Below are 22,149 nucleotides of genomic sequence, written 5' to 3'. Positions count from 1 at the left end.
TTGCCATGATCCCGAGGATTTTAATCATGCCTCTCTGTCTGTGTGTGAGTGCAGGCAGGCTGACAATGATTTCCTCAGTGATTACGTACAGAGCGAGTCCCTGCGGGGTAGGGGCCCCCTCTGGAGCCATCCTGATGGCTTTGGGGGCCTTGCTTCCATTTTCCATTATTATGTGGACTACCGGAGCGACAGCGCAGTCCAAGACCTTGCAGGTTTGTGATGAGGAGGGAGCTTCCATCTTCTCTCTGCTTCTTCATCCTCTTTTTAAACCAATTTAGACGTAGATTTAGATCAGATACCGAACCTAATCCATGATTAGCTAACTGGATTGGGAAAAGGAAGACTCTATAAGAGTTTTGATGCTTCTAGGTGGATATGCAGGGAAAATTGTTATTCTTTTTTTCTTTTGTTTCATTTTTGCTCTCTCACAGCAGGCGTTTTGCATATGTCTTTCTCACGCGACTGCATTTGAGATCTGAAGCTAAAAGCAACAGTTCAGCTTTTATTTCTAAACGACTATTAGCCTATACCTACAGTACACGCGAATGTGTATTGCTGGAGAATGGAAGCGCATGACGGTACCACTATATTCTGACACTTTTCCCGATACGCAGTTGAACTAAATAGAGTTGCCTACCGATTAATGGATTTTAACATTAGGTTACATCCACCTACTCATCACAAAATAATCGCAACTGATATTCAGACCATATACATTTTTTTGTAATGGTAAAATAACACTCGCTGCTATTGTCAGTGAAATTTAAAAAGGATTTCCTTAGTGAATCCAATTTACCTGTCTGAAACTGAGCAACTTCAGCGTTTTCTGTAGGATGTCGCGCCGCAAGCAAGCTAAACCAAGATCATTGAAAGGTAAGTGATATGTTGGATGCCTCTGAAAAAGATCGTAAACTATGTTGGTGTGGAAACCAACCAAATTCACCAACTAACGTTTTAGATGAAATAAACTTGTATACGGTAGTGTGAGTTCATGTTTTTACAGAGATTAGATACTATTTTCCTCTCGTTTAAAAGTATTTTCCCCTTTTTTACATACTCATTTGGAAACGCCTGGCGAATTCATTTTTCTTGTAGGAAAACCCCTCATGGTATAGTAACATTGTAATTTGTGTACATTTAGGAAGCTAGAGAGGGGAGAAATGAGACAGCTCTATACGGAATAGGCTACCCCGAGCGATGTGATGGAACGCGGCGAGTTTGAGGACCATCTGGATCTGTTAATGACGCTGAAGTTCGGAGCTTGAGCTGTCTGTCTGCTGGAATGGTTGATTTGTAGTGTCACGTGACGCGAGTCTGATATTAAATGGGAGGAAGCATTTTTAATAAAGTGTGTGCTTGTGGAGGAGGAGATTAGTAGATTAAATTGATAGCTAGAAGGTACTACTTTGCGTTTGACCTGTTCCTTGAGAGCCTTGATAATTAGATTTCACGAACTGTCAGATTACTTTATAACTTTTTCATTATTGGTCAATAGTGGGGATTTTCTCATACAATCTATTCCACATTAGTGCTATATTAAAACGAATGCTGTTATATGATTATAAGCATAAAGCAGAACTACATCCACATGTGATATGTATTTATTTGATAGACTCTCAGTTTCCAAAGTGCTACATTATTTTTGCTCTGAACACATTCATTTGAGATTAACTTTGTCTTAATTTATTCTTAATTGGTCACATTATGATATGTACCAAAGGTATCTTAGATACATACACATACACACACATAGGGCTGTGACGGTCATGGAATATTGGATGACGTAATTGACCAGCCAAATGACCAGGGTCACTGTTCGAATAGCAAAAAAATGTATGCATTATTATTTAAACAAATTATTTAAGCACATTTTCTCCTCTGCTCCTTACTGCATGTGCTGCCATAGAAAAATAATGAATAGAACACCCGTCCCCATTCAAGGCAGTGATGGCATATAGGTGGCCATTGTGAATGTGCCCATAGGAGCAAAGCAGGAAGTAAAAGCAAGAACTAAAAGCAGGAAGTGCACCCATCAATATGTGCTGGGATTTGTTGATTCAGCTTAACTGACAAAACCAAAAATATTTTCCATTGCATGAGCCACGTCATATAACATAATTTGAATTAACATTCTACATTACCATGGAAATTATTGCATCACAATATTAGGAAGCCATTGCGAGTGTAGTGTACCCATGAGTTTACAGTCAAATTTCCAGGGTTAGAGGTTCCAAGCATATTCTATTTGTTATATTTCTATGTACGCTGCTGCTGCATTGTGTGGGGGAGGGGGGAGACTCGTTTGGGAGACTTGTTTGCTACAACAACACCTTTTGTTTCAGCAAGGAGTAACACAGTTTCATCACGTTGTGAAGAGTCCATGTTCCCTCCCCCAAAACAGTTATGACGGTTATTTTATTTTAATTATGTCTTTATCCATAACCGTCAGTTACACGGTTCTACGGTAGCCAGCTTTACACACACAGTATTTCTCTGTAGTGTTTGTGGTATGGTAGCTGCCGAGGTTCGAGGTTGAGCTGCAGTTCATCTGACAGGCATTGTATTTTGCTCAGCAAATAATTGTCCACAATTTCACTGTCTCAGCTTGTGGTCTGTTGACTCTTTCTTTCTCCCCTTTCATTCTCGGAAGTCTTCATCTCCAAGGATAGTTACATGGTCTATGGTAAAATTCCTACAGCGACCATTTTAAATCAATACCCAGGAGAGAGGGGAATGTGAGTGTGAGTGTATCATGCACATCTCACTGTTCTTGTCACAGACTTTTTCAAGTGTGTCTGTGTCTGCTGGTTATATTCACAGTAAACAACGCCTCTATAGATAGATTTCTGTTTTTGTCAGCAGCTCACACTTTGGTGGCATTGACTGGTTTTGATGCTGTAGGTGAAATGACATTCTCTATTCTCCAAAGATAAATCACTTAGACATTATATGTTTGAACCAGCAGATGTGCTACAAGTGTGTGTGTGTGTGTGCACATTTCTTTAGTATGTAGGCACATTTCTTCTGTGTGTGTGTGTGTGTGTTGAGTGTGTGTGTGTGAGTAAACAGTATGTGTCAGAGAGAGACTGCATGCAATATTTTAAATATTGTCTGAGTGATGACATTTAGTGTTTGTTTTTGCAGTGCTATTGAAATCCAAATGCAACAGCTTAGTTGCAGAAACGGTTTCTACTCCCATATGTTCTCCACAACTGTCTTGTCTTTAAGTGAAGTTGTAATGAAATGTGAACCCGTCCTAGATTCTTCAGAAGAGAGCAGGCAGATGTTGTTTATTGTTTTGTGTCCACCTCTATCCGTAAGGACACAGTCACACTTATACTGATGTTCACAAGACAGCCTTCCTTTTCATCTGTTTTGGGGATTCTGCATAGTTTCAGTGTTTGCATTAGGTGGTGTCTTTCAGATTATATTTCCCCTCAGAATGTAGTAGCAGAGTATTATTTATTGGTTGTCTTGTGTTGGCTACAGTGGTCAGTGTTTGAATGTAATGGTAGCTCTTACTCTAGGTAGTTTACCTTTCAGACTGTAATAGCAGAGTTTCAGATCACAGTGTCATCGATTGTGTTGTGTGGGTTGTGTGGGTTAGAGACAGTGGTCAGTGTTTGAATGTAATGGTAGCTCTTACTGCAGGTAGTTTACCTTTCAGACTGTAATTGCAGAGTTTCAGATCACAGTGTCATTGACTGTGTTGTGTGGGTTAGAGACCTGGTCAATGTCCATGTCTCACCCTGACAGTAAAATAACACTTTGTTCTGTGACTGATAAAAGTAAGGTCAGACGCTGATGACACATGTAGGGACAGTCAATCCCAATCATGTCCGGAGACGGGGGTGTACGGGAGGCTATCGGTTGACTTAGGTTGAGAGACAGCATGTACAGAGAGAGAAATCAAATCAAATCAAATTGTATTTGTCACATGTGCCGAATACAACAGGTGTAGGCCTTACAGTGAAATGCTTACAAGAAAGAGGACAAAATGAAGCCTTGATGGTCGCCTCTCTTTTTCTTCTTATTCTGTCTATGGAATCTGTCCCCCTTTCTTTTCTCTGTGGAATCTGTCCCCCTTTAACTTCTCTGTCGATTGGATGCTAGAGGGAGTCAGAGGTTATGTTTTGGTCCTGTTGAGGAAAAGGGCAACGTTACAAGTCCCGTTTCAATTAAGTCTGAGAGAAGTAGCCGGCGCCGTTAATGCTTAGGGGAATAGATGGCACAGGACAAGACCGTACATAATTCACTTATATGCAAACACTTCACCCTCGCCACTGACATTTACTCAATCCTGTTCCATCTGCATTTCTAAACTGTGGCGGGTGCATCGTGATTTTGTTTTGATGTGAACGCTGAAGTGTTGGGTCAGAAGCTTGTTTAGTCACAGTGATCTGCAGTGATAGAGGGATAGAAGGACGATCCCTCAGTCAGACTAGTCCAGATTCTGCACATACAGAACATATGACTGCCTGCCACGTTGCTCACTGACCTCCTGAGCAGAGAGCGCGAGAGAGAGACTGTTTTGATATTTTCTCTTAGAGCACTCTCTCCCACTCCTCTGTCTTCATTGGCTGAAAACTATATTTCCAGGGTAGCTGTCGTCTGCATACATACATTTATTTTCTGCACCATTTAGTTAATGTATAGCAGAGTATGATGAAATCGTTGTCATGTCATATACACCTTAAATATATGATGTTTATCACAAGATGAGTTCCATCACCACATGAGTGAACTCTGGGAATTGGCTTGGCATTGAAGCAATGGAAATAGTATGCTCATTACAGTCAAGGAAATGCTATGAAATCAACAGCTAACATAGATCGTCTGTGTCATATAGGCTGAGTGTCAAAAATAACCCTGTTTTGGCTTAATTAACAGTCAGATTTAATTTGATTTCAGGTCATTGACGTTCAGGCTTTATTGTTATCATATTAGAAGGGTTCATTTAAAGTGGTGCAAATGTTGAGAGTTCAACCATAGTTAAACCATGTCTCCATCTCTAGTCCAGTATCGATGCATTTATTGATGTCCAACCTGGCCAATATGGAACTAGGCAGATGTGCTGCACTCTGTGGATCCATAGCCACTTTTTTCGATTTGCAAACCAAATTTACAGTACCTAATTTAAACCAAGTGATTGCAACTAGGCCATACAGTACTTAAGCTTTAGAGTTTTGTTGTTGCGAATATTAATGAAAAATAATTATTCAGTATGTATTCATAATTATAAAAAAATGCAATAAGAGCTGCACTCATTTGCTTTTAATGATTAAAGTGAGAGACAGAGTAGATATGCTATTCACTCTATTTTATTTTCCTCTACTTTAAACGCTAGCAAGCTCTAATGCCATTTCTACTTTAATAAGCTCCCAATATTTTTTACATTATTTTATTTTATTTTAATTTTTACAATTAATGATCTGTGATATAACACCCATTAACACTTTTCTAATGTGACACAAAAATATGGTTAGTATTATCATTAAGGAAATGATGATGGAGCCATAGAAATCCCATTAACATGGCTGTCAGTGTTCTTGATGTGCTGGAGGCTGGGGCTCAGTGAGTTGTGCCGGGCCTGTCTGGGTGCCACGGGAGCTGGCCGATATCTACTTTTATTTCATGGCGTGTGTCTCTCCTGTTGTCATGGCTTGTCTGTCTGCTGGGAGATGGTGCCTCCCCGATCTGCTCTCAATGATTGATTTCCTGACAAATTTGTTTGAATAAAATACATAAAGTATTATTATTTTTGTTTAATAAATATGAACATAATATAAAATAATACATTAGTATGATTATTTATCCATTGATAGTATTATTATTTTCAATAAGGTATTATTCAATTTCAAACTACTTCAGAATGACTATTCATATGTGTTTACATTATAATAATACATGAAGGATTACAAACATTACAGTGTATGATTAACACATGGCTCCTCCATTGCAAATTATTTATGACCCTAATCAGCAGCAGTTCAAATAATGCTCATTAAGAAAGTTATTCATGGGCAGTTTGTGTCCTCTCCCCTCCTCTCCCCCAGCACTAATTGAGGAGGTTTGACCTGGTGACCTCAGCTAAATTGAGTTGTAGTCCCTGTGGCGAGTGTCTCCTTCCCGGTCAGTCAGGGCCGATTACACAGCCATTGTGCTCCACATTGTAATGTCCAAGCTCACTGTAACCAACCAGATGAATCCCGCTGCTACTCACCGCTCGCATATCCAGGAACAGAGACTCAGGGCTTTGCATGTGTGTGTGTGTGTGTGTCTAGCAGTCCTGCTTCTCTCTCTCACACACACACACACACACACACACACACACACACACACACACACACACACACACACACACACACACACACACACACACACACACACACACACACAGCCTCTTTACTTATGGCCTTACAGCCTTTCACGCAACAGGAATTCATTTGATGGATTAAAGCAAGTGATACTCAGATTGTGTTGTGTTTTGCCTGTTCACATCTTCATTAGATTGTGTTGTGTTTTGCCCGTTCCCATCTTCATTAGATTGTGTTGTGTTTTGCTCGTTCACTTCTTCATTAGATTGTGTTGTGTTTTGCTCGTTCACTTCTTCATTAGATTGTGTTGTGTTTTGCCCGTTCACTTCTTCATTAGATTGTGTTGTGTTTTGCCCGTTCACTTCTTCATTAGATTGTGTTGTGTTTTGCCCGTTCACTTCTTCATTAGATTGTGTTGTGTTTTTTGACCGTTCACTTCTTCATTAGATTGTGTTGTGTTTTGCCCGTTCACTTCTTCATTAGATTGTGTTGTGTTTTTTGACCGTTCACTTCTTCATTAGATTGTGTTGTGTTTTGCCCGTTCACTTCTTCATTAGATTGTGTTGTGTTTTGCCCGTTCACTTCTTCATTAGATTGTGTTGTGTTTTTTGACCGTTCACTTCTTCATTAGATTGTGTTGTGTTTTTTGACCGTTCACTTCTTCATTAGATTGTGTTGTGTTTTGCCCGTTCACTTCTTCATTAGATTGTGTTGTGTTTTGCCCGTTCACTTCTTCATTAGATTGTGTTGTGTTTTGCCCGTTCACTTCTTCATTAGATTGTGTTGTGTTTTGCCCGTTCACTTCTTCATTAGATTGTGTTGTGTTTTGCCCGTTCACTTCTTCATTAGATTGTGTTGTGTTTTTTGACCGTTCACTTCTTCATTAGATTGTGTTGTGTTTTGCCCGTTCACTTCTTCATTAGATTGTGTTGTTTTTTGACCGTTCACTTCTTCATTAGATTGTGTTGTGTTTTTTGACCGTTCACTTCTTCATTAGATTGTGTTGTGTTTTCTACATGATTTCTAAGAGACATTTCACCATATTGCTTTTATTGAGGACATATGGCCATGAGTCTTATTCTTTGGGTTTGTATTTATTGGTTGGTAATTCATTTGTAGATGACACGTTGAAGGATTGATTCTTGCCAGGGGATTGCCAATCTCTCCTAAATGACTTTGTGTTGGATTGTATATGTTAATCAGCGGACCTTCGATGCTACAACACTTGTAGTCAGATGACATTATTCCTGTTACATGTATAAAATCAAAGGAGCAGTGTTGATTTGGTCCCATGTGTATGTTGTATCAACACAACATTGCAGCATAATAATAAAAACAGTGTGTCACTGGCAGAGTTTTACAATGTACCTTGTCAAAAATGTATTAACTGATGTGATATTCTGTTTGTCTGCTCGTATAATATATTATTATAATATAATATATTATTATGTCTGCTCGTATAATATATTATTATATTATAATATATATATCTTCAATATTATACGAGCAGACAAACAGAATATCACTTCAGCAGCCGACCAGCTACCATCTCGTTGAGATGGTTATCAGGCAGCTGTAGTATATATTCATTAAATGAGTCAGGGGTATTATTATTAATTTCTCATTGAGTATTGCATCAATGGCTGATGAAATGTGTATTTGATCGTTGCTGAGTTGTCATTGTTGGAGAAATACTATGGGTAAATTATTTGCATGTCTGACAGGTTAGCTCGGATGACCAATAGCGCACCTAGGTAGCACCTGTCAAATCCACTGAAACATCCCATGGAGTGATGGAAATAAAAAGGAATTTACATCAAGAACAAAAATGGCTTGGTTTGTCATTTTTTAATAAGTTCACAGTGGTGACAAATACTCAAATCATGGCTGATGCTGCTGTAATGGATAAGTTCTGATGGCATTCTAAAATGGAATTTTCTGCCTCAACTCCCTTATCTCACCAACAGGGACAGTAATCAAAACAAAAACTCCAGCTCTCCTCCAAACACACACACACACACACACAATCCTTCCACTCAACCAATCTCTGTACAAACCATGGGGCATTTATTAGGATCCCCCTCTATCCTGGTCCATTTAAATGATCCTGGATGCAAGGTGCTCAACACAGCTGGATAAACTCATTAGATTCACAGGGACTCAGGCTCACTCTCTAAGGCCTGTATGTCTCCACAGGACGAGGCGAGGCTTCTGCACTGGTGAGACGGAAAGATACAGAGACACAGTTCTCTATTTACCGTGCTCTATGGGGACACATTCAACATTGCGTTCATCTGCCACTCCTCATCTCTCCCATTTTAGTGATGTGTTTAACAAATTAACTAACAGAGTTCAGAGGACTTTTGTATTCTCACAAATTGGATAAATGGTGTGTGATTAACTCTGGTAGGAGTGCAGACCTATTGTTCTTCCTTTTGTGGAATGAAACACATTTCCTAAACATGGCATGTCATAAAGACAGCTTTGAAGAGGATCTCCTTTACTGAAACTCTTGTTCAATATCGGCCAGCGGTTCCGGCAAGTGAAGGAGACATTGCCACTCCTATCTCTCGCGTTACCGTCTTCATAAGAAGCTGCTTGCCTCTTCCCTCTTGATTCTCCAGCGAGGTTTGACACCACTCTCTACATTGACTCCAGCTCACTTGAGAATAAGTTGCTCACCACCATAAGATCCTTGTCTTAATTATACAAAGTACAGGATATTTGGTGCCTTTGTTTAAAAGTGTCACTAGCTGGTTTCTGGTGTTGGCAGTCACACTGCCACTCTCCCCCTGCTGGGAGGTCCTGTCAGACACCCCTTTCTCTCTGCTGAAGGGAAATGAAAGGCTAGATGGAGAAGGCATAATGGAGAATGCATTTCAACTGCAGGGGAGGAACAGCGAGGCATCAGAAGTCCTTGGTGAGACCCTAATTTCACAGGGAACAGGTGGGAGAGTCTTTAGTTCTCTTCCCGCTGCTAAAATACATTTAGTTCCCTGTACTTGACAAGCTGCAAGGAACTCTCTCCCCCCCACCGTCACCCAGTTCAAAACAGTGCCCACGAGAAAAAAAATCCGGCCTCATCAAGATAAAGTTATTTTTGTCAAGACCAATATCACATTGTATCAAATAAGGGTTAATTGCCATGTAGTGTAGCTAATGAATTAATCTTAACGCTGATCAAACCATCACTCCTATGACAAGCGTTCAGTTACCTATCACTGACTGACTGGGGGCTGATCTGAATGCACAGTCATACTCTGACAAATTAAACCTCAAAATCGCACAAATATGCCACGTTGTGTGTGAACTGGCCTTGGATGAATACATATAAACACAGTCTTTCAAAACTACGAAATATAAATAATATTATATCTTATAGTCCTATGAATTGTTCATATCCCCGTAGTCTCACGTTGCCATATCTCTAAAATCATATCGTTGTCATGCCTCCCTTGGACTTTTTGTATTGCAAAAACGGTTTGAATGTTCCAAAATAGTTTTCTAACTCATCTTCTGTGGGGGTGGTGTGATATGTGCATCACTGTTTTCTGTCCGGGTAGTTGTTGCCTATGCTAGTTTTAAAGTTGTCAAGTGTGGCCGGCAGTCTATGATTTATATTTGTTGAAATTGAAAGAGGACTACGCTGGGAAAGTCAAATGTCACAACACGTTCTAAACCGCTCTAGTGACAAATTTACTTTTTCCTTCGTCTCCATTCATCCACATGGCTGCTGGCTGCACTTTTGCCCATTATTTTTCTTTTGTAAGGACCCAAAAAATGGAGGCAGTGGAAGAACCTATTCGAGTAAGTAAACACAGTTTTTATGTAAAAAAAAAAATGAATTATCAGCTAGCTAGCTGGCTACAGTAGGTCACTTTGTATGCTAACTTAACGGAGCTGCTAGCTAGCTGTTTAGCTAAGTTAATTAAATGTCATCAACTAGCTCAGCGTTTCCCAAACTCGGTTCTGGTCCCAGCTTCAGCTGTCAGTAAAGGAACAGTGTAGGCTACTGGATAGGGCAGGTATTTTTGTGTGAGGACATTATGAAAATATTCTCCAGTTCCAGTCCCTAGAGAGGGACATTTTGAAGACAGAGATAATAGCAACATATTCAGTGCTGTCTATTTTGAGGATAATGAAGCCTGTTTGTTTGTTTGTGATGTTTTCTGTCCTCAGGAAATCTGTGAAAGCCTGTTTGCAGAAGAGGAGAGAGGTCCATATGAATATTCCAAGAGACTGGGTAGTTCCTATATTGTATGTGTAGGCCTACCTATGTTAGCAAATGTTGCATACAAAAAATACAGTTTAACATCACTCACAATGTATAAACCTATTACAATTGGCACTATTACCATTACAAACCCTGCAGGAGGTCTGCTGGGAGTGCAGGGTTCTGTCTAGCAGGGGCACAACTTTGGTTTTGTAAGTGGGGGACATCATTAAATGTTTTTATCCAGTCGGATAAACACTCCAAACAGCCTACCCGACCGCTTGGAGGAGTTTGCATGGTCCTAAAGCACACCATTGCCTCGTTTTGTATCACATTCCAATGGTAAAACTGCCATTTCAGAATGTGGGGGGACATGTCACCCCCGTTCCCAGTGAAAGTTGCGTCCCTGCCTGAAATTATGCTTTAGTAATAATAGCCTACTTGTTACTACTCAAGTATCTATTGTTGTTTACTCTAAGATGTCTAATCTTTACATATGACTTAGCTTATTTGTACATTTTGAAGTGTTGATTCTTTGAAGTGAAGTGTTTCAACTTGTTTTAACTGTTAAACTATTATTCAAGATGAACTAGTGTCAATGTTGATTAATCATCACAATCCTGCAATAAAGAGGGGTTCTGTCTCTAATGTGTCTGTGTTTCTGTGTTGTATTCTCAAATGAACATTTCCTTTTTGTCTAGTTGTAAGATCACCAATCTGTTTTATTTGATTGTCACTCTCTCAGTATATCAGCTATGTGAATCCATTTTGCACATTATCATATGGCATGCATCACTAATGCAGCCATAGGCCTACAGTATGATGTATGTCTACAGACCCTGGTTTGATTCCAGGCTGTATCACAACCGGAAGTAATTGGGAGTCCTATAGGGCGGCTCATCATTGTAAATAAGAATTTGTTCTTAACTGACATGTATAGTTAAAAGGTTAAATACATTTAAAAAATGATGGCATTACTGGCCTTATGGTCAGTAAACTCACATATTGTTTACATGTAGAGATATATGTTCTCAATTTTAAATGATACCAGTAGACAATGTACAGTATATACCAGATTTTGTATATGCCTTTTAAGTGCTAACATGTACAGTTGTTTAGTGCACATCTAACCCTTGTAATTTAGGTACCATATGGAAATAAGGAGATGTCAATTAGGCTACAGGAGATGAGCATTACAGATAACATTTTATGAGGTTAATGAAATGTTATTTTATACATTTTAGCAATGTTGCTTGCAAAATAATTGCAGTTGTTCCCATAGATAGACAGTACATGGTTGCTCTATGTATCACTGACCCTGCATAAGCTAACGACTAGGCTAAAACAGCTAACTTTTAGGTCAATAAAATATGCTGTTTTTATTAACATTTTGTAGTCTTTATAATCATGAGAGAACGTTAACTAGCTAGATATACCAAGGTAGCTTAGAAGGTTAGCTGACTTTTCTAAAAACATACCTCGTTGTGGCTAGGTACTTCTTGTCCCTTATGCTAGCCTGTACAGCCAAATATCACTTCAGAAATATATTGATAATGGCTGGCATTGTAGGCCATTGTCCTGAATGAATTGTGAGTAATGATGTGTGAGAAAGTTACAGAGGAATAAATATCATACCCCCAAAAACCTTTATTTAACTAGGCAAGTCAGTTAAGAACAAATTATTATTTACAACACCGGCCAAACCCTCCCCTAACCCGGACGACGCTGGTCCAATTGTGCCCCGCCCTATGGGACTCCCGATCACGGCCGGTTGTGATACAGCCCGGGATCGAATCCGGATCTGTAGTGACACCACTGCGATGCAGTGCCTTAGACCACTGCAACACACGATCCAAAATTCTAGATTAATGCTGTGACAGTACCATTTTAGTCTAAATGTGTTATTTATCTATATCTTCTGTCTAATACATGGGGTTTTATTTTGTCTCAGAGATATCCTCTCACTAATGCAGTCATCAAGGTGTTTTTCAGTTTGTCACTGTTGATGTTGGGAGATGGTTTCTTGGGAGAATTTAATGAATCATAATGTCATTACTCAGTCCAATATGTTATTTACGTGGGAGGTTGCCTACCTTGTTGCCGAACCTCATACACATGAAAGGCTTGTGGATTCCCAAACCCCAGAATTGCAGAAATCACTGAAGCTGGAGACTTATATCTCCCTCTCTAACTTTAAGCATCAGCTGTCAGAGCAGCTTACTGATCACTGTACATGTACACAGCCCATCTGTAAATAGCACACCCAACTACCTCATCCCCATATTGTTATTTTTATTTTTTGATCTTTTGCACCCCAGTATCTCTACTTGCACATCATCTGCACATCTATCTCTCCAGTGATAATGCTAAATTGTAATTATTTCGCCATTGTGGCCTATTTATTGCCTTACCTCCCTAATCTTAATACATTTACACACACTGTACATAGATTTTTCTATTGACTGAACGTTTGTTTATCCAATGTGTAACTCTATGTTGTTGTTTTTGTCGCACTGCTTGGTATTATCTTGGCCAGGTCGAGTTTGTAAATGAGAACTTGTTCTCTACTGGCCTACCTGGTTAAAGGTGAAATAAAATACAAAATAAAAAAACAGGTTGAGCTGTTGAAATCCCCTGGAGTTTCCATGCAGTAAATAATAAATATAAAAAAGATAGTGTAGAAAAAAGGGAAAAGAAAGTCTCAGTGTGTCTGACAAGTGGAAACTTGTTTTTGGTTTCTTGCTGTTAATCGCTTCTTCCCCCTCTCTCTCTTTCTTTCTGGCAGTAGAAGACAATGTGATAGAGGAGCAGCACAGTCCTGGGCAGACTGCCATTCCGAGCGGTAATGCTCCATTTCATATTTCATAATTGGGGTCTGGAAAGTGGAGCGTGCGTGTGATCTATGGAATGAAGTGTGTTTCAACCATTAAGATATGTTACTGCTCCTTGTGTGTTTGCTCACCTGTGTGTGTGTTTGTGTGTGCGTGTGTGTGTGTGTGCGAGTGCCCGTGCAGGCACGCATGTCTGTTTGAGAGAGCATTTTTATCAAATGCTGTAAAATGCATGCGTTGTGTGTATATTGTATACATACATGCCTGTTTGTTTGTGTGTGTGTGTGTGTGTGTGTGTGTGTGGGGTGGGGGGGGGGGGTACAGTTGAAGTCGGAAGTTTACATACACCTTAGCCAAATACATTTAAACTCAGTTTTTCACAATTCCTGACATTTAATTCCCTGTCTTAGGTCAGTTAGGATCATCACTTTCTTTTAGGAATGTGAAATGCCAGAATAATAGAAGAGAGAATGATTTATTCCAGCTTTTATTTCTTTCATCACATTCCCAGTGGGTCAGAAGTTTACATACACTCAATTCAATTAGTATTTGGTAGCATTGCCTTTAAATTGCTTAACTTGGGTCAAACGTTTCGGGTAGCCTTCCACAAGCTTCCCGCAATGGGGTGGCAGGGTAGCCTAGTGGTTAGAGAGTTGGACTAGTAACCGGAAGGTTGCAAGTTCAAACCCCCGAACTGACAAGTTACAAACCTGTTATTCTGCCCCTGAACAGGCACTGTTCCTAGGCCGTCATTGAAAATAAGAATTTGTTCTTAACTGCCTAGTTAAATAAAGATAAAATAAGTTGGGGGAATTTTGGCTCATTCCTCCTGACAGAGCCTTTTTAACTGAGTCAGTTTTGTAGGATCCTTGCTCACACACACTTTTTCAGTTCTGCCCACAAATCGTCTATAGGGTTGAGGTCAGGGCTTTGTGATGGCCACTCCAATACCTTGACTTTGTTGTCCTTAAGCCATTTTGCCACAACTTTGGAAGTATGCTTGGGGTCATTGTCCATTTGGAAGACCCATTTGTGACCAAGCTTTAACTGATGTCTTGAGATGTTGCTTCAATATATCCACATAATTTTCCATCCTCATGATGCCATCTATTTTGTGAAGTGCACCAGTCCCTCCTGTGGCAAAGCACCTCCACAACATGACGCTGCAATCTCTGTGATTCACGGTTGGGATGGTGTCTTTGGCCTGCAAGCCTCCCCCTTTCTCCTCCAAATATAACGATGGTCATTATGGCCAAACAGTTCTATTTTTGTTTCAGCAGACCAGAGGAGATTTCTCCAAAAAGTACGATCCCCATGTGCAGTTGCAAACCATAGTCTGGCTTTTTTTATGGTGGTTTTGGAGCAGTGGCTTCTTCCTTGCTGAGTTGCCTTTCAGGTTATGTCGATATAGGACTTGTTTTACTGTGGGTATAGATACTTTTGTACCTGTCTCCTCCAGCATCTTCAAAAGGTTCTTTGCTGTTGTTCTGGGATTGATTTGCACTTTTCGCACCAAAGTACGTTCATCTCTAGGAGACAGAACGCGTCTCCTTCCTGAGCGGTGTGACGGCTGCGTGGTCCCACAGTGTTTATACTTGCGTACTATTGTTTGTACAGATGAACGTGGTACCTTCAGGCGTTTGGAAATTGCTCCCAAGGATTAACCAGACTTGTGGAGGTCTACAATCTTTTTTCTGAGGTCTTGGCTGATTACTTTTGATTTTCCCATGATTTCAAGCAAAGAGGCACTGAGTTTGAAGGTAGGCCTTGAAATACATCCACAGGTACACCTCCAATTGACTCAAATTATGTAATTTAGCCTATCAGAAGCTTTTTAAAGCCGCAACATAATTTTCTGGAATTTTCCAAGATGTTTATAGGCACAGTCAACTTAGTGTATGTAAACTTCTGACGCACTAGAATTGTGATACAGTGAATTATAAGTGAAATAATCTGCAATATCATGCACAAAGTAGATGTCCTAACCGACATGCGAAAACTATAGTTTGTTAACAAGACATTTGTGGAGTGGTTGAAAAATGAGTTTTAATGTATGTCAACTTCTGACTTCAACTGTACAGTGCCTTGCGAAAGTATTCGGCCCCCTTGAACTTTGCGACCTTTTGTCACATTTCAGGCTTCAAACATAAAGATATAAAACTGTATTTTTTTGTGAAGAATCAACAAGAAGTGGGACACAATCATGAAGTGGAACGACATTTATTGGATATTTCAAACTTTTTTAACAAATCAAAAAAAAAAAACTTTCAGTGCAGCAAACTCTCTCCAGAAGTTCAGTGAGGATCTCTGAATGATCCAATGTTGACCTAAATGACTAATGATGATAAATACAATCCACCTGTGTGTAATCAAGTCTCCGTATAAATGCACCTGCACTGTGATAGTCTCAGAGGTCCGTTAAAAGCGCAGAGAGCATCATGAAGAACAAGGAACACACCAGGCAGGTCCGAGATACTGTTGTGAAGAAGTTTAAAGCCGGATTTGGATACAAAAAGATTTCCCAAGCTGTAAACATCCCAAGGAGCACTGTGCAAGCGATAATATTGAAATGGAAGGAGTATCAGACCACTGCAAATCTACCAAGACCTGGCCGTCCCTCTAAACTTTCAGCTCATACAAGGAGAAGACTGATCAGAGATGCAGCCAAGAGGCCCATGATCACTCTGGATGAACTGCAGAGATCTACAGCTGAGGTGGGAGACTCTGTCCATAGGATAACAATCAGTCGTATATTGCACAAATCTGGCCTTTATGGAAGAGTGGCAAGAAGTAAGCCATTTCTTAAAGATATCCATAAAAAGTGTAGTTTAAAGTTTGCCACAAGCCACCTGGGAGACACACCAAACATGTGGAAGAAGGTGCTCTGGTCAGATGAAACCAAAATTTAACTTTTTGGCAACAATGCAAAACGTTATGTTTGGCGTAAAAGCAACACAGCTCATCACCCTGAACACACCATACCCACTGTCAAACATGGTGGTGGCAGCATCATGGTTTGGGCCTGCTTTTCTTCAGCAGGGACAGGGAAGATGGTTAAAATTGATGGGAAGATGGATGGAGCCAAATACAGGACCATTCTGGAAGAAAACCTGATGGCGTCTGCAAAAGACCTGAGACTGGGACGGAGATTTGTCTTCCAACAAGACAATGATCCAAAACATAAAGCAAAATCTACAATGGAATGGTTCAAAAATAAACATATCCAGGTGTTAGAATGGCCAAGTCAAAGTCCAGACCTGAATCCAATCGAGAATCTGTGGAAAGAACTGAAAACTGCTGTTCACAAATGCTCTCCATCCAACCTCACTGAGCTCGAGCTGTTTTACAAGGAGGAATGGGAAAAAATGTCAGTCTCTCGATGTGGAAAACTGATAGAGACATACCCCAAGCGACTTACAGCTGTAATCGCAGCAAAAGGTGGCGCTACAAAGTATTAACTTAAGGGGGCTGAATAATTTTGCACGGCCAATTTTTCAGTTTTTGATTTGTTAAAAAAAGTTTGAAATATCCAATAAATGTCGTTCCACTTCATGACTGTGTCCCACTTGTTGTTGATTCTTCACAAAAAAATACAGTTTTATATCTTTATGTTTGAAGCCTGAAATGTGGCAAAAGGTCGCAAAGTTCAAGGGGGCCGAATACTTTCGCAAAGCACTGTATGTGTGTGTGTTCACGTCTTTGTTTCCTAACCTCTGATAGAGGTAGAATAGAGCTCACAGAGCAGATGAATGTGTCCTGTCTGCTGGTGTGGCATTCACCATAGGCCCTCCAGGAACAGAGCAGTAATCCAGGTCAGGCTCACAGAGAGCCCCCTATGAATGAGGCCTGCTACTGATCGCATCCACCACGCGACCATTCTTTCATTTCATTTGTCTGCTGAAGGTTAAGTCTCATTTGTGGTTATTTTAAACCTGATATGGATGGCTTTGCCCAGCAGGTTGGGGACCCTGGGTACTCACACAGTCACACACACTGCCTGGCACCTAGCACTGTAGTGAGTCCAGTAGCATTTGCACACCTCCCTCTCCCTCTCTGGGCCCCTTCAGACAGAGAGAAATGCAGAAACGGGAAACACAAGGGCTGTTTTACTACAGTATGTCTGTGCGGATGAGTTGTTTTATTGGTTTTGTGTAAGAGAGTTAAGTCTCTTTCCTTCAGCCCCCTCCTAGTGTATATGTGTCTGTTCAGTATTTACCTGTCTTCCTCTGCCATCTCTGTGTAAAACAGTATTGTGCATAAGGCAAGAGCACCAGGCCCATACCAGTCTAGTCTACGGCTGTAGTGTTTTGTATTGATGTCTGGGTGTTTGTTGGTGTTTGGTAGAGAAGCAGGCTCTGTATGTCTAGGTGTTGGTTGGGGAGAGTCATACTCCGTATATCTGGGAGTTGGTTGGGGAGAGAGGCAGGCTTCGTCCTCAGCCAGCCCAGCGGCAGTAGATGAAGCGCTGGGCTTATGAGCTCCTGTTTCCCCTGGTTCCCTGGGACACCTCCTGTCATCCACAGCCAATGGCGGGCTAATGAGAGCCCCTGATTACAATGACCTCCTCAGACACACGCACACACGCCTCTCTCTCCTCTCCTCCACACCTTCTTCCCCCGCCACCTCCCTCTAGACGCCATCTCCTGAGTTAGGGGAGACAGCAACGACTTGATCGATGTCTGCCTGTGGAGAAATCAAGAGGGCACACAAATTAATTTCTCACTTTTCTCATTTGAGTTTGTATGGCTGATTTTCTTTTAACCCTCTTGTCAGATGCAGTGTAAAGGATGCTAGTAGAAGTTGCAGAAATTTGCTAAAATATAGGACAAGATTATTGTTATTGTTTTGAATAATTTGCCGCACATTTTTGACTTTTCATTTAGTCTTTCATGTCATTTCACCTGTTATAGTGCCTTGAGAAAATATGATGTTGGACCAATGATCAAGAACAGTATGGTTTTTAAACCCCTTTATATTTAAATGACAGATCTAACATTACAGGGCCTTATGGTTAAACCATTGCCCATCAAGAGCTTTTTGATGTAAAAAAATACATCAGCTTCTATTCATGCTTGTAGGCCACTGATCAGTGATTGACATGGTCACAATACCCATTAGCCCCTTGATAATCCCCTACCTAAATCAGACGTGATGTGTCGAGGGCTTGGCTCAAGAGAAGACCCCCAGCAGTGTTCCTCTATGAGCCTGTATGTTCATTGTGTCTTACAGCCAGGTACCTACTGTATTATTATTCTATACGCCACACTCATGTTTGATGTATAACAGAATAGGAAAAAGGGGTAAATTATAACAAAATAGGTCTCTGGTAAAGAAGAAAGAAAGACAGCATTTTAGTTAGCTAGTGCGGAGGACAGGAACAGTATGATATGGAAGGTTTAATGAGGCAGAGTGCTTTTTACCCGGAGAGAGAGTGTGGAACAGGCTTAAGATCCACAGCTTGGCTTTACAACTGCCGTCACTGCCTGTGTGGAGTTATAACCACATGCTCCGCCTTCTTTCTTCTCTCTTTAATATCTGCTTTTCTTTCTCTCCTCCTGGCTGTGGCTGGTTGGGGCTGTTTTGTGGAAGACGATGTCTGCTCCAGCTAGAATCGGAGTGGACTAAGCTCTGGGTCTATGAAAGAGAAAGGGTGTGTGTGTGTGCCTGTGTGTGTGCCTGTGTGTGTGTCTTAGTGTGTTTGTATTCTTATAACAGGCGTACATGCTTACATGCGTGTGTGTCTGTAATAGAGTGTGTTAGATCTGTGAGGTTGTCTGGATGGCGATGTACTCTTACTGTAATGCAAGCTAGTGGTATACATCATAGTGTCGGCTGATGGCTGAGGCAGCCCCAGATCAATGCACTGCAGGGCTTCGTACAGCAGGAAGAGGAAAGGAGTCTTTCACTCCAGCACTTCTCAAACCATATTCTCTATTATTCATTTCCTTTGTTGTTCGACTACACTAATGGCATGGCAAGGCGCTTCGTTCAATATTATCACTCAGAGAGAGAGAGAGCAAGAGAGAGCGAGAGAGAGAGAGAGAGAGAGAAAGAAAGAAAGAAAGAAAGAAAGAAAGAAAGAAAGAAAGAAAGAAAGAAAGAAAGAAAGAAAGAAAGAAAGAAAGAAAGAAAGAAAGAGGAAATCAAATCATGTTTCTCATTCGTGCGCTTTGATTTCCTTTCCTTAGTGTTCTTATATTCCTTTTGGTGCAACGATTTTAATGGTGAATGATGCCACCTGTGTTACCTGTGACATGTGGTGGTTTCTTTATCATGTAAGCTTCCGTGTTGTTTCGGTTGTTTGCTCTACATCCTCCAGTAATAGTTTGGCCACGTGAATCTAAAAATGTAATATCAAATCAAATTTCATTGGTCGCATACACATATTTAGCATATATTATTTCTGGTGTAGCGAAATGCTTGTGTTCATAGCTCCAACAGAGCAGTAGTATCTAACAATTCACAACACACACTACGGTTCAAAAGTTTGGGGTCACAGAAAGGTCCTTGTTTTTGAAAGAAAAGCAAATTTTTTGTCCATTAAAATAACAGAAAATTGATCAGAAATACAGTGTAGACATTGTTAATGTTGTAAATGACCTTTGTAACTGGAAACGGCTGATTTTTAATGGAATATCTACATAGGCGTACAGAGGCCCATTATCAACAACTATCACTCCTGTGTTCCATTGGCATGTTGTGTTGGCTAATCAAAGTTGAGCATTTTAAAAGGCTAATTGATCATTAGAAAACCCTTCTGCGACTATGTTAGCACAGCTGAAACTGTTGTCCTGATTAAAGAGGCAATAAAACTGGCCTTTCTTTAGACTTTCTTTAGCACCAGCGATTGTGGGTTCGATCACAGGCTCAAAATGGCCATAAACAAAGAACTTTCTTCTGAAATTCGTCAGTCTATTCTTGTTCTGAGAAATGAAGGCTATTCCATGCGAGGAATTGCCAAGGAACTGAAGCTCTTGTATAAAGCTGTGTATTACTCCCTTCACAGAACAGCGCAAACTGGCCCTAACCAGAATAGAAAGAGGAGTGGGAGGCCCCAGTGCACAAATGAGCAAGAGTACAATGGAGTGTCTAGTTTGAGAAACAGACACCTCATAAGTCCTCAACTGGCAGCTTCATTAAATAGTACCTTCAAAACACCAGTCTCAACGTCAACAGTGATGAGGCGACTCCGGGATGCTGGCCTTCTAGGCAGAGTTCCTCTGTCCAGTGTCTATGTTCTTTTGCCCTTCTTAATCATTTATTTTTATTGGCCAGTCTGAGATATGGCTTTTTCTTTGCAACTCTACCTAGAAGGCCAGAATCCCAGAGTCACCTCTTCACTGCTGATGTCGAAACTAATGTAAAAGAATAGAATTAAGAAATATATAAATATTAGAACGAGCAATGTCAGAGTGGCATTGACTAAAATACAGTAGAATAGAATACAGTATGTACATATGAGATGAGTAAAGCAGTATGTAAACGTTATTAAAGTGACTAGTGTTCCATTATTAAAGTGGCCAGTGATTCCATGTCTATGTATACAGGGCAGCAGCCTCTTAGGTGCAGGGTTGAATAACCGGGTGGTAGCCGGCTAGTGACGGCTATTTAACAGTCTGATGGCCTTGAGATAGAAGCTGTTTTTCAGTCTCTCGGTCTGAGCTTTGATTGCACCTCTACTGACCTCGCCTTTTAGATGATAGCGGGGTGAACAGGCTCGGGTTGTTGATGTCCTTGACAATCTTTTTGTCCTTCCAGTGATGCTGTAGGTGTCCTGGAGGACAGGCAGTGTTCCCCCAGTGATGCGTTGGGTAGATCGGTTTGGTATCTTTAACAATCCTTGGTTCCTGCCGGTGCCTGGTAAAGATATGAGGGGGGGCCATCATGACCTCCTCTTTAGGACCGTCTGGCAGAATGCCCAGAATATGTTCTTTAACTTAAGATAGGAGACGGTGCCCGACACATGCCAGAACCAACCCTATGAACTATGCTTATGTTACGTGTCTGTAACCTGTATATAAGGGAACTAACGGGAAGGCCCCGTAATAGCTCCTGATCATCATGTGTACATGGTGCATTGAGTTGGTTGGAACCTCTCCAGCGTGCTGATAGTAAACAATGATTCATGTAAGATTGACTTCAGGTGTCCCTGTGTAAGATTTTGATGACAATGGTCTGAGGAGCCAAGCCGAATTTCTTCAGCCACTTGGGATTGAAGAGGCTCTGTTGCGCGTTCTTCACCACACTGTCTGTGTGGGTGGACCATTTCAGATCGTCAGTGATGTGTACGCCGAGGAATAGGAAGCTTTTCACCTCCTCCACTACGGTCCTGTCGATGTGGATAGGGGCGTGCTCCCTCTGCTGTTTCCTGAAGTCAACGGTCAGCTCCTTCATTTTGTTGCCGTTGAGGGAGAGGTTATTTTCCCGGCACCACTCCGCCAGGGCCCTCACCTCCTCCCTGTAGGCTGTCTTGTCAATGTTGGTAATCAGGCCTACTACTGTTGTGTTGTCTGCAAACTTGATGATTGCGTTGGAGGTGTGCATGGCCACGCAGTCATGGGTGAACAGTAAGTACAGGAGGGGGCTGAGCATGCACCCTTGTGGGGCCCGAGCATGCACCCTTGTAGAGCATGCACCCTTGTGTGTTGAGGATCAGCAAAGTGGAGGTGTTGTTTCCTACCTTCACCACATAGGGGCGGCCCGTCAGGAAGTCCAGGACCCAGTTGCACAGGGCGGGGTTCAGACCCAGGGTCCTGAGCTTAATGATGAGCTTGGAGCGCATCATAGC

At 41.0% G+C, this 22,149-nt stretch overlaps 1 protein-coding gene across 6 annotated transcripts in view; it reads left to right on the top strand.

The window, feature by feature from the left end:
• The first annotated feature begins 218 nt into the window (after positions 1-218).
• The window catches only part of LOC110530414 (zinc finger protein 521), a 184,633-nt gene continuing 162,702 nt past the window's right edge, over positions 219-22,149 (top strand). For 4 of the 6 annotated variants that reach the window (XM_021613444.2, XM_021613441.2, XM_021613443.2 and 1 more), the window contains exons 1-2: positions 219-873; positions 13,316-13,372. In XM_021613444.2, the coding sequence (XP_021469119.2) occupies positions 834-873; positions 13,316-13,372 (97 nt within the window). In that variant the 5' untranslated portion in view covers positions 219-833. The remainder of the gene's footprint in view (positions 874-13,315; positions 13,373-22,149) is intronic. The other 2 variants (XM_021613442.2, XM_036986053.1) reach the window with 2 other exon arrangements.

This window comes from Oncorhynchus mykiss, chromosome 8 (genome assembly GCF_013265735.2).
Source record: "Oncorhynchus mykiss isolate Arlee chromosome 8, USDA_OmykA_1.1, whole genome shotgun sequence".
Lineage (NCBI taxonomy): Eukaryota > Metazoa > Chordata > Actinopteri > Salmoniformes > Salmonidae > Oncorhynchus > Oncorhynchus mykiss.
Note: the sequence above shows the minus strand (reverse complement) of the source record. Positions and strands in the feature narration are given on the sequence as shown.